This window comes from Eriocheir sinensis, chromosome 40, assembly GCF_024679095.1.
Source record: "Eriocheir sinensis breed Jianghai 21 chromosome 40, ASM2467909v1, whole genome shotgun sequence".
NCBI classification, from domain to species: domain Eukaryota; kingdom Metazoa; phylum Arthropoda; class Malacostraca; order Decapoda; family Varunidae; genus Eriocheir; species Eriocheir sinensis.
The window spans coordinates 8378384-8390555 of NC_066548.1; the positions used below are offsets into that span (position 1 = coordinate 8378384).

Here is a 12172-nt window from a genome sequence, read left to right on the forward strand (position 1 = left end):
GGTAATAGATTTCACCTCTCCCCAGCACCCCTACCCTGCCTCTCAACGTCGCCAGGGGAGCAGGTGTCCATTCCTCCCAAGCAGCCTCCTTCCACTCCCGCTCACTTAAATTAAACAAGGACGAATCCCTCCGTTTAACCCCTACACAGAATCCTCGTTTTCTTCCCCACGCTAATTGAATACAGAAGGCCGCGTCCCCCCTCTGGGTAATGCTAGTTCGAGGCTATAGGCAACGTTCATCCTGCAGTGTGCAAATTCTGTAACCGTTCATCCTGTAGTGGGCAACGTTATTTCTGTATATTGTTTGCAGTTTGTCTCTCGTTGCCTCTCAGGGTTTCTAGGCACCTCACGCCCGTCTTGTATCACGTCCCCAAGTACACGATCGTATTCTGTTCGCTTCACAAAGAATATACAGACCAGTTTATTCAGTGTTTGTCTATCCCATCATTACAAGACAACACCCTGGAACACACTCCCTTACGCCCGCTCATCACAAGGAAACAGGTATAGCCCCCCAGTTCCCCCCCCTACTTTCCTTCCTACCCTCTCATTCTTGTAACGCTCACCTTTATGGATTTCGGTTTATTTAGTGTTTGTCTATTCTATCCTTTCGAGCCCAGACAACACCCCCACTCATCACTACCTACTTTTCTTCCTACACCCATTCCTTCCCGCTCGGCTCTCCCTCCCACCGTCCGCCGCCCAGTCAACAGGTGTTCCCTCTGCCCCAACAGGTGTCAGTGGACGACCGGCGGCAGCTTTTCTCGGCGGACAAGCTCAACGTCGAGAGCGGGATGTCGGCGTACGGCTCCATCGTGTACCAGATGAAGGACGCCAACATGGAGGCGAACAGCACCTGCGAGTTCGTCTACAAGGCGCTCAAGATCATTAGCAAGACAGGTGAGTACTCGAGTATTGGTGACGTGGTGGTGGTGTGTCGGGGGGGAGGGGGGTGATGGTGGTGGTGGTGGTGGTGGTGCTATGTGATAAGGCAAGATGAAGTACATGGAATAACATAAAGATTTGTACGTAGATTCCGTTGACTTAGCAAATTCATTCGATACTGCCCGTAGAGACGTCTTGTGGTTAGTTTTAGAAGAAATATGGACTGCCCTAAAAATTCCTCAAGATGCAGCAATTCTTTCCTAGCAACACGGAGGCGACTGTCTGTATCGAAGGACTACAATCAAGGCCTTGTCCACACGAATGTGGCGTGATAACAAAGCGACGTACGTGCGCCAGTCATCTTAAATCTTTGTCGCAAGTCAAGACTCTCCTCAACAGAGATCTAAACGAATACTATGCCATCTTTCTGAAGCATAGATTAGACGGGAATGTGTTCAGCTTGAGAGAACTTGAAGCTCACAAAGAGCATTCCTCTGGCGGGTCCAAGGCCTCCAGTACGCGGAAGACAACGACCTTCCAGCCCTTGAACGTGACACATTATAACGCATACTCGTCCTTGTCTCCATCATATATCGTACCCTCGACCTACACAGCAACATCAGAGAGATTGTAAATTATCAACTCCCACTACTGATCCTCCTGCTTTTACTTATGGTAGCACCACCAGCAACAACAGTAGTAGTAGTAGTAGTAGGGGTAGTGGTAGTGGTAGTGGCAGTGGTGGTAGTAGTAGTAGTAGTAGTAGTAGTAGTAGTAGTAGTGTCGGGAAAATAAACATGGGTGGAGGTATCATTTATGTAGCGATAGTAGTAGTAGTAGTAGTAGTAGTAGTAGTAGTAGTAGTAGTAGCACCACCTGCCGGCCCAGAGATAGGATACATCCCTAACGCCACCAAGTTTGTCCTTATGGTCAAACCTGAACATTCTGACCATGCCGCAGAAACTTTTAGAGGAAGTGGAGTCATTGTAACAAAGGACGGACAACGACACTTAGGTGCAGTGATCGGGACAGAGGTATATAAGAAGGAGTACGTAGGAAACAAAGTAGCTGAATGGGTGAAGGAAATAGAAGCTTTGTCTGTCACTGCCAAGACTGAGCCACACGCTGCCTATTCAGCGTACACCCACGGCATCCAACATCGGTGGACGTTCCTGATGCGCACCAACCCCGGCATCAGTCCACTCCTCCGACCACTGAAAAATGCCATCAAGAATGTATTTTTGCCGGCGCTGGTGAAATTTCATGCTTTGGGGGAGGAGGAGATGGATATGCTAGCCCTTCCTTCAAGACTGGGCGAAATGGGGGTCACCAACCTTGAGAAGCTGGCTGATAAGGAGAACCAAAACTCCATCAGCCTTACCAGATCCCTCATCAACTGGATCATCGCTCAGGAGGCAGAGAGCGAAATAGACCAAACTGAAATAAGAGAAATCAAAAGAAGAATCTCAGAAGAAAGACACCAGGCCCAAAAGGACGAGCTGGACCGTCTAACACACAACCTGTCCACAGAAATTTGTAGAAAAATCCACACAGCACAGGGGGCAGGCGTCTCTAACTGGCTAACGTCACTACCAATCAGAGCAAAAGGCTTCAGCCTCAACAAACAAAAATTTGTCGACGCCGTTGCTCTGAGATATGGCTGGCCGATTGAGGGACTGCCTGATCTGTGTGCATGTGGATCACCGAATGATGTCACTCACACCATGACATGTAAGAAGGGAGGCTTCGTCTGTATTCGACACGATGAGGTGAGGGATCTGACAGCCAGCATGCTCGGGGAGGTATGCCAAGACGTCACTACCGAGCCGGCACTGTTTCCCCTGGACGGCGAACACCTTAGATACAGGACGGCCAATACTTCACATGAGGCACGGGTTGATGTAAGTGCCCGCGGATTCTGTGTGCGCGGACAGCGGGCGTTCATGGACATCCGCATATTCGACCCGATGGCTGCCTGTTACCGTGAGCTGGCCCTGGAAGCCGCCCACCACAGGAACGAGCAGGAGAAGACAAGGGAATACGGTGATATAATCCAACATGTGGATCAGGGCAGCTTCACAACCCCTCGTCTTCACCATTGCACATCCGGCGGGATGGGTCCCGGGGCCCGATGCTTCTACGCAAGAAAAGAAAAGAAGCATCAGCCAAGGAGCCACGTTGTCGCCTGGATGAGGTGTCGCCTCTCGTTCTCCCTGCTCAGGTCGGCCATCCTATGTCTCAGGGGCACCAGACACTCTGGCCCAAAAGCCACCAACATCTCCATTATGGACTATGAGGCCACAGTGGTGGAGAGTGACATTAGGGTGGGTCGGGAGTGACATGAGTAGGGAAGGAAAAGGAAGTTCTACAGACGCAATAGATGATAAGGTATTATGTAAAGATTTAGTGATAAGTATTATTAGTGATATGGTTGGATGCCACAGTAGTTAGCGAACAGAGTTGAGGCTAATGACCACCAAGCTATGGAGCCCTCCATGATTATGTGTAGCAGTAGTAGTAGTAGTAGTAGTAGTAGTAGTAAGAACAGTAGTAGAAGTAGTAGTAGTAGTAGTAGTAGTAGTAGTAAGAACAGTAGTAGTAGTAGTAGTAGTAGCATCAATACCTGACAACAGCCGGTGGGTGGGAGGGATGCGTATCAGTCTCAGCCTCGCGTGGCGTGTAGAGGCCACGCCCCTTTAAGTCATCCATTACAACACGCAGAGATATACGAAAACATGTTTACTTATTTCTGACTGAGAAATGTGCTGCAATAATACTACGTCTACTGCTACTGATACAATTACTACTACTACTACTACTACCGCTAGTGTTGCTGCTACAACTGATACACTTACCGATATTACTCAAGCTCTCCCCTTCTTCCTTTTTCTGTCACTTCCCCTTTTCATCTGCATCCTCTCTCTCTCTCTCTCTCTCTCTCTCTCTCTCTCTCTCTCTCTCTCTCTCTCTCTCTCTCTGTAATTCACTCACGGTCTGATCACGTGCTGGATTCGTGTGTGTGTGTGTGTGTGTGTGTGCGCAGACGTCAAACACTATACACCCAAAACAAGAGAGAGAGAGAGAGAGAGAGAGAGAGAGAGAGAGAGAGAGAGAGAGAGAGAGAGAGAGAGAGAGAGAGAGAGAGAGAGAGAGAGAGAGAGAGAGAGAGAGAGAGAGAGAGAGAGAGAGAGAGAGAGAGAGAGAGAGAGAGAGAGAGAGAGAGAGAGAATGAGTTCGAAGAATCTACTAAGTGAACTAATGGCTCGACTTGAAGCCCTGCAAGGGAATCAACAACAACAACAACAAAACACACACACACACACACACACACACACACACACACACCGCCCAAGTCAACACGCCTCACACAGCTTGGTGGGAAACAGGCCTAACTACGTACCTTGTTATCCCACGCGCGGAGTCCTGGCGGCTTTCCTTTAATGAGATCGTCAGGGAGTAGTTGCCGACGAATATCTGAAGAAAAATAAATAAATAAACCATATATATTAAATTTGTGTAGCCTTCCGCTGCCACAGAACAATTATTTATCAACATTCAAAGAAGTAAACCGGACTGATTTTCCGACTAACATACAGCAAGACATTAGTTATCTTGAATTGTTTATACATTTCCATATTCCTTTATTCGTTCATTTATTAATTTCAATCGAATTTAAATCAATAAGCAATCAATAAGCTCACTGGCCACTACGAACAGTGCTCGGCGTCAGTCATCACTCACAAATCCCTTACTTAAGAGCCTTGCAAAAAAATGAACAACGTAGACACACAAACCCGATAAACCCATACTTAACTAAGATAAGGAGACTAGTTAGGCCTATACTCTTAAACGTATTGGGCTCAAATTACGACTATTTTCTAAGGCCACAGAGAAGATTAACCGGGTTTTCTTGGGTGTATTTTTCCGTTCGTGGTGCTGAAGTCGGGTAAAACTATCACTGGGATCATCGTTACCAAATTGCCGTAGTCTGAACATTGTATTTACCATTTTTAAGGGGCTGTTACACTGGGCAAATTCTCCGTGGTTCTTCAGTCAAACCACGATTTCCGCTAGCGTAGTACTCATTTGTTTCTTGTTATTGCTGATGATGATGATGGTGAGTAATACCGTCTTCTTTTTGTTAAATCTACCGTAGCTATGGAAGATCGTGGACACGTCAGAAAACCACGGAAATATGAGAACCACGCCAGCGGAAATCGTGGTTTGACTGAAGATCCACGGAAAATTTGACCAGTATAATGGCCCCTTAAAACTATCACTGGGAGTCATTGCTTGCCTCTGAACATTGCAACATTTACTTTTTTTTTTTAAGCACTAAGACTAACCCAAAAAAAAAAAAAAAAATTAAAGTTATCGTTGAAACTGTTAAATATTGATGGATTTCGTTCTTTTTTGCTATAGTTATCGGTCAGAAACTATGAATATGTAATGCGCTGAGTACGATAACTTGGCAACGCTGAGTCTGGGATTACAAAACAGTCCAGGAGAAGCCCGGCAACTTCTACGCGAGGCCTTTCAAACAGGCGAACTGAGGGGCCGAGACGTTTAAAAATACGGGCTTAACCCTTTGGATGCGGATTTCCTACAAGAAGACATCACCAAGCTACAGGAGTGGAACAAAAATTCGCTGCTCCAATTTTGTGAAGAAAAATGTGAAGTCATGCATCTTGGGAGGGGAAATCCAGTATATCAATACCACATGGGAAACACTCCACTACCCACCACAGAGGGACAGAAAGAACTGGGAGTATATGTTACCAGGCTACCAGTGAAGGCGAAATCCGTGCCAATCGCAGCGGACGGGTTAACGACAAAACGTGTTATTCTCGCTGCTTACCTTTAGGAGCGAGAAAAGTTAGAGAAAGTGAACTAGAAGAGTGCCTAAGAGAATAAGGATATCAGGTTATTTCGCCTCTACGCCATCGGGACGGGGAAAATTTTTGGGACGTAAACAAGAGAAGGAAAAAACAACTCCTGATTAGGCCAAGAGAATGTGGATTTAGGTTTAGAAAGATGACGATAGTGATGATGATGATGATGATGTTGATTAGTAGTAGTAGTAGTAGTAGTGGTGGTAGACTGGTGGTAGTAGTAGTAGTAGTAGTAGTAGTAGTAGTAGTAGTAGTAGTAGTTATCTTCACATATAACCCCCTATTACAAGGCTTTGCTCAGTCCTTTACCTTTTACCCACAAAATAAAAATAGAAAGAAAAAACAAAAAATGGATCAACTAATAAAACACAACCTTTTTAAACCACACATGGCCATAGTAAACTAGAGATCAAGTCAATGAGTAACTATACAATTCCTGTGAACCTCAAGGAACACCACTGACCATATCATCTCAGTCTAGAACCCTAAAAATCAGTCACTACCAACGAACCAGCGAGACGAGGAGGAGGAGGAGGAGGAGGAGGAATAGAGAAAGAAGAAGAAAAAGAATCACAACGAGGAAGAGGAAAACACAGTATCTTCTTTAATATTTCCAGCCTGACCTTTGCTCGTTTTTTCCTGACTTCAGCGAGGAGGAGGAGGAGAAGGAGGAGGTGTAGAGGGGGGAGGAGGAGGAGGCGGAGAGAGCAGGAAGGGTTGATAAAAGGTGAATAAGGATGAGGGGAAGAAACACGAAGAAGGGATAAAAGAAAAATGGGACATGGAGGAGGAACAAGAGGGAGACGCGAGCGGAGAAAGAAAAAGAAGAAAAATATAAGAGAAAAATACCAAAAGGGAAACAAAGAGAAAATCAAGGATGAATGAGGAGAGTATCAGAAATTTAAAAGTAAATGAGAGGAGACAAGGAAAGGAAAGAAAAGGAAGGGAAAGGAGGGCAAAGGAATGGAAAGGAAAGGAAAGGAAAGGAAAGGAAAGCCAAAGGAAAGGAAAGGAAAGGAAAGGAAAGGAAGGCAAAGGAAAGGCAAGGAAAAGAAAGAAAAGGAAAGGAAAGGAAAACGGATACAAGAGAACAGTAAGTGAATAGATATGTAAAACGAGGAAGATAAAGAATGGTACAAAAAAGAAAAGAAATGGGAATAAAATAACGAAGAAAACGAGGAACAAGACAGAAAACAGATTAAGATGAGAAAATGTGAACCCAGACAGACAGACAGACAGAAAGAGGAGGTAGAACAATAGACAGAAGATAGAACCAAAGTAGACGAGAGAGAGAGAGAGAGAGAGAGAGAGAGAGAGAGAGAGAGAGAGAGAGAGAGAGAGAGAGAGAGATAGAGAGAGAGAGAGAGAGAGAGAGAGAGAGAGAGAGAGAGAGAAAAGGATGGGAGAGAAAGACGAAGAGAAAGTGAGAAGGAAGGAAAGAGATGGTGAAGCAAAGGAAGATGAAAGGTGAGAGAAAATGGGTTAAGGAAAGAGAGGGGAAGGAGATAGGGCGGTGGGAGATCGGAGCAGGAGGAGCAGGAAGGATACATAGGAATACATAGGAAGAAGACACCAAAAGACGTGGCGGTCTATGGCGAGGGTGTCTGTCTACTACCGCTACTACAAGTAATGTACGTGTGGTAGGACAGGATAGAATAGATGAAGGCTCCTCCCCACCCACCTCTCCCTCCGCCAACGTGCCGGCAGGAAATAGTTAGAACACCATGTGCCTTTTAAGAAGAAAGGGACATGGAAATTTTACAGTAAAGAGAGAAATAAGAGGAAATTACTACCCTTAACTTACGCTACTGGTGACCTAAGCTGTGGAGGAGGAAAGGAGGACGAGGAGGAGGGAAAGGTGTAAATGTCACGTCATGTTCAAATATTCTTTATCTTCTGCTATCGTGTTCTCGCGTCGTGCTCTTTAAAATGCTCTCTCTCTCTCTCTCTCTCTCTCTCTCTCTCTCTCTCTCTCTCTCTCTCTCTCGAACCATCCACTTCACAGCATCGCCCTCCTACAAAAATTATACCATCGTTGCGGACTCAAACTTATGAACAACGACTTAAGTGACTCGACCCTATTACGTCGGAAAAGAAACGACTGCGAGGGAACTTCCTGCAGGTCTTCATATACTCGAACAATTTCAGTAATATCGATCACTCCAAGCTTTTTGCGCTCCATGGCAGAGAGAAAACAAGGAAAGCAAACAAGAGGAGAGGGAGTAGTGGAAAATAAAAAGCAAGAAAATGGGGAGAAAATGAGAAAGGGATGGAAAAGAGAGACGAAGAGAAAATGAGAAGGAAGGAAGGAGATGGTGAAGCAAAGGAAGATGAAAGGTGAGAGAGATGCAGTACAGATATTCGCAAGAGTTAATGATCGAAGATTCATCCGCCACTAGAACAGCCTTCCTGCAGAAACAGTTAGTACGAAACCGATCAACTCCTATATTCATCGTTACTTTGCTCCGTCCAAAAAGACAGTAGTAAAGACAGTAATAAAGACAGTAGCGGACGAAACCGAACGTATGCGTAAAAGTGCTTTAATCTGTTTCGCGGGTTACTCAAAAAAACTTCAGCAAGCAGCCCCTTAATGAGCCAACAGACTTTTTGCTGCCTGTTCATCCATGTTTCCCCCTAACAGAGACGTTAATTTGTGCTCAGGAAAACTAATCGTGCCAACATTGGAGACCCGTCAAGTGTTTATTGCATAGTCGTGTGCGTGTGCGTGTGTGTGTGTGTGTGTGTGTGTGTGTGTGTGTGTGTGTGTGTGTGTGTGTCTATATTTTTCAATCATGCATATTTTATTATTCATGCGTTAATATTTTAGGTTGTCAGTATAAATCAAGCTATTTAACTCTATTACTGTTGTATCACTGCGATTTTTCATCTGCTGTAGTTAGTTTTATGTGTCTCTCCATTGTCAATTTATCTATTTATCTATTCATGCATCAATCTATCTATCTATCAATCTATCTATCTATCAATCTATCTATCTATCCATCTATCTATCTATCAATCAAGACACCTCACCACCCAAAAACTGACCTCTATTTTCGCCTCTCGTTCTTATTTCATTTGTCGAAGCAGCGTTTAGTGGGCTTCTTGTTGCTGTTTTTTGTTTTTCTCCCCTTCAGCTGCCTCCCTTGCTGTAAAAAAAAAAAAATCCATCTATCTATCTATCTATCTATCAACCTATCTATCTATCCATCTATTTGTATTACAGCAGAGGAGTCAGTTCAAGGGCATAAAAATAAAGGTAACAAATGTGGAAAAAAAAGCCCGCTAGTCACTGCTCCTTTTTCTATCTATATATCTATCTGTCTATCTATCTATTAGTCCATGTGTGCTATTGACTTCCTTTCCCCCCGCAGTGCTGATGACGGTGCTGCTCATCATCACGATATCGGTGCCGGTGCTTATGGTCATCATGGGTGAGTGCTGAGTGCTGACCAGGGGGGGAGGAGGAGTGGTGGTGGTGGTGGTGGTGGAAGATGGAGGGAAGGGAAGGGAAGGAAAGGAAGGTGAAGAGAAAAAGGAGAAGGATGTGGTGGAGGAGGTGGTGGTAAAACAGGTGTCTGGGGGGGGAGGGGGGGGAGGGAAGAAGGGAAGGAAGGTGAAGAGGAAAAGGAGGAGGAGGAGGAGGAGGAGGAGGAGGAGGGAGTAGGGGTGGGAGGAGAGAAGAGAAGGAAAGAAAAGGAAGGCGAAGAGGGAAAAAAAGAGGTCTCTGCAGTATTGACGATATACGACAAGACAGTTTGTTAGGAAGAGGAAAGGAGGGGCAGGTGGAGAGGAAGGGCGCAGATATCACACAAGACAGGAAGAAAAATTGGAAAGACTGGAAGACGGGAAGAGAGGAAAGTAGAAGGAAGAGGAAAGGAGGAACAGGTGAAGAGGAAGGGCGCAGATATCACACAAGACAGGAAGAAAAATTGGAAAGAGTGGAAGAAGGGAAGAGAGGAAAGTAGAAGGAAGAGGAAAGGAGGAACAGGTGAAGAGGAAGGGCGCAGATATCACACAAGACAGGAAGAAAAATTGGAAAGAGTGGAAGAAGGGAAGAGAGGAAAGTGAAGGATGAGGAAAGAAGGGAATGAGGAGGAAGGGCGCAGATGTCACATAAGAAATGAAGATAAATGACAGGGAGTGACGACAGAGCAGAGAGGAGAAAGGGATACAAGGAAAACACACGAAAAAAAGAAAGATATATATTAGAGGGAGAAAATAAGGTGAGACATATGAACGAAGAGGAAGTTGGCAGGTAACACAATATACGTAATTCAAGGTAAAAGGAAGGAAAATTAAGGAAGACAGATATGAGAAAAAAAGGAAAGGGGAGGAGAGAGAGAAGGGAAGGGCAGCTATAGAAAGAGAAGAATAGCAGGTGAGTGCAGAAAATTAATGACACTTGGTTCAATTGTGTGAGGTGAGGGCTGGAGGGGATCAAAGGGGGACGAAACTATACGACATAACATAACCTGACCTCACCTGACCTGCTCTAACCTAACCTGACCTAACCTAACCTGCCCTAGCCCTGATCTAACCTAATCTAACCTGACCTAACCTAACTTGAGCCAACTTAACCTGACACGACCTAATCTAATCTAACCTGACCTCACCTGACCTCACCTAAGTTCACCTCATCTAACCTAACCTAACCTAACCTAACCTAACCTAACCTAACCTAATCTAGCCTAACTTGACCCAACTTAACCTGACACGACCTAATCTTATCTAACCTGACCTCACCTCACCTCACCTCACCTAAGTTCACCTCATCTAACCTAACTTAACCTAACCTAACCTAACCTAACCTAATCTAGCCTAACTTGACCCAATTTAACCTGACACGACCTAATCTAATCTAACCTGACCTCACCTCACCTCACCCAAGTTCACCCCATCTAACCTAACTTAACCTAACGACCTGGCTTAACCTAACCCAACCAAGGCCAAGGCTATCGTATGAGTTGTAAAGCCTTTCCCTGGGTAGCTTTATGAGGTAGGTGGTTGTTTGCCGAAGCTTCTGTACCCTGAACGTGTAAAAAACTCAGGAGAATCCAATTGATCTCCTTTCCTTTGAGGCCTTTGGTAATAGCTGATGTGAGACATGAATGGATGGGTGGATGGCATGGAAGCGAAGGGGAGGGGATGTTGGAGGAGAGAGAGGTGAATGGATGGAGAGAGGGAGTAAAGAAGAGAGGGAAGAAGAAGGGTGAAGAGAGGAATACTGTTGGGAAGGAATGGCAGCAGTGTTGGGAGTATGTCGTAGCGAGAAAAGGAAGTCAGATCACCTCACTTTTGGTTAAACGTTAGCCCAGGTGAATGGAGAGGGAGAGGGGGAGAGGAAGTAAGGGAAAGAAGAAGGGTGAAGAGAGGAATACTGTTGGGAAGGAATGGCTGCAGTGTTGGGAGTATGTCGTAGCGAGAAAAGGAAGTCAGATCACCTCACTTTTGGTTAAACATGAGCACAGATGAATGGCGGGGGAGAGCGGGAGAGGAAGTAAGGGAAAGAAGAAGGGTGAATAGAGGAATACTGTTGGGAAGGAATGGCAGCAGTGTTGGGAGTATATCGTAGCGAAATAAGGAAGTCAGATCACCTCACTTTTGGTTAAACATGAGCACAGATGAATGGAGCGGGAGAGGGGGAGAGGAAGTAAGGGAAAGAAGAAGGGTGAATAGAGGAATACTGTTGGGAAGGAATGGCAGCAGTGTTGGGAGTATGTCGTAGCGAAATAAGGAAGTCAGATCACCTCACTTTTGGTTAAACATGAGCACAGATGAATGGAGCGGGAGAGCGGGAGAGGAAGTAAGGGAAAGAAGGGTGAAGAGAGGAATACTGTTGGGAAGGAATGGCAGCAGTGTTGGGAGTATGTCGTAGCGAAATAAGGAAGTCAGATCACCTTACTTTTGGTTAAACATGAGCACAGATGAATGGAGCGGGAGAGCGGGAGAGGAAGTAAGGGAAAGAAGAAGGGTGAAGAGAGGAATACTGTTGGGAAGGAATGGCAGCAGTGTTGGGAGTATATCGTAGCGGAAAAAGGAAGTCAGATCACCTCACTTTTGGTTAAACGTTAGCCCAGGTGAATGGAGAGGGAGAGCGGGAGAGGAAGTAAGGGAAAGAAGAAGGGTGAAGAGAGGAATACTGTTGGGAAGGAATGGCAGCAGTGTTGGGAGTATATCGTAGCGGAAAAAGGAAGTCAGATCACCTTACTTTTGGTTAAACGCTAGCCCAGGTGAATGGAGAGGGAGAGGGGGAGAGGAAGTTAGGGAAAGAAGAAGGGTGAAGAGAGGAATACTGTTGGGAAGGAATGGCAGCAGTGTTGGGAGTATGTCGTAGCGAGAAAAGGAAGTCAGATCACCTCACTTTTGGTTAAACGTTAGCCCAGGTGAATGGAGAG

The 12172-nt window shown here is 45.4% G+C and overlaps 1 protein-coding gene across 1 annotated transcript in view; it reads left to right on the forward strand.

The window, feature by feature from the left end:
* Positions 1 to 12172, forward strand: part of LOC127009316 (mucin-1-like) — a 41299-nt gene that overhangs the window by 14018 nt on the left and 15109 nt on the right. The window contains exons 2-3 of the mRNA XM_050882266.1: positions 735 to 900; positions 9149 to 9208. Coding sequence (XP_050738223.1) covers positions 735 to 900; positions 9149 to 9208 — 226 coding nt within the window. The remainder of the gene's footprint in view (positions 1 to 734; positions 901 to 9148; positions 9209 to 12172) is intronic.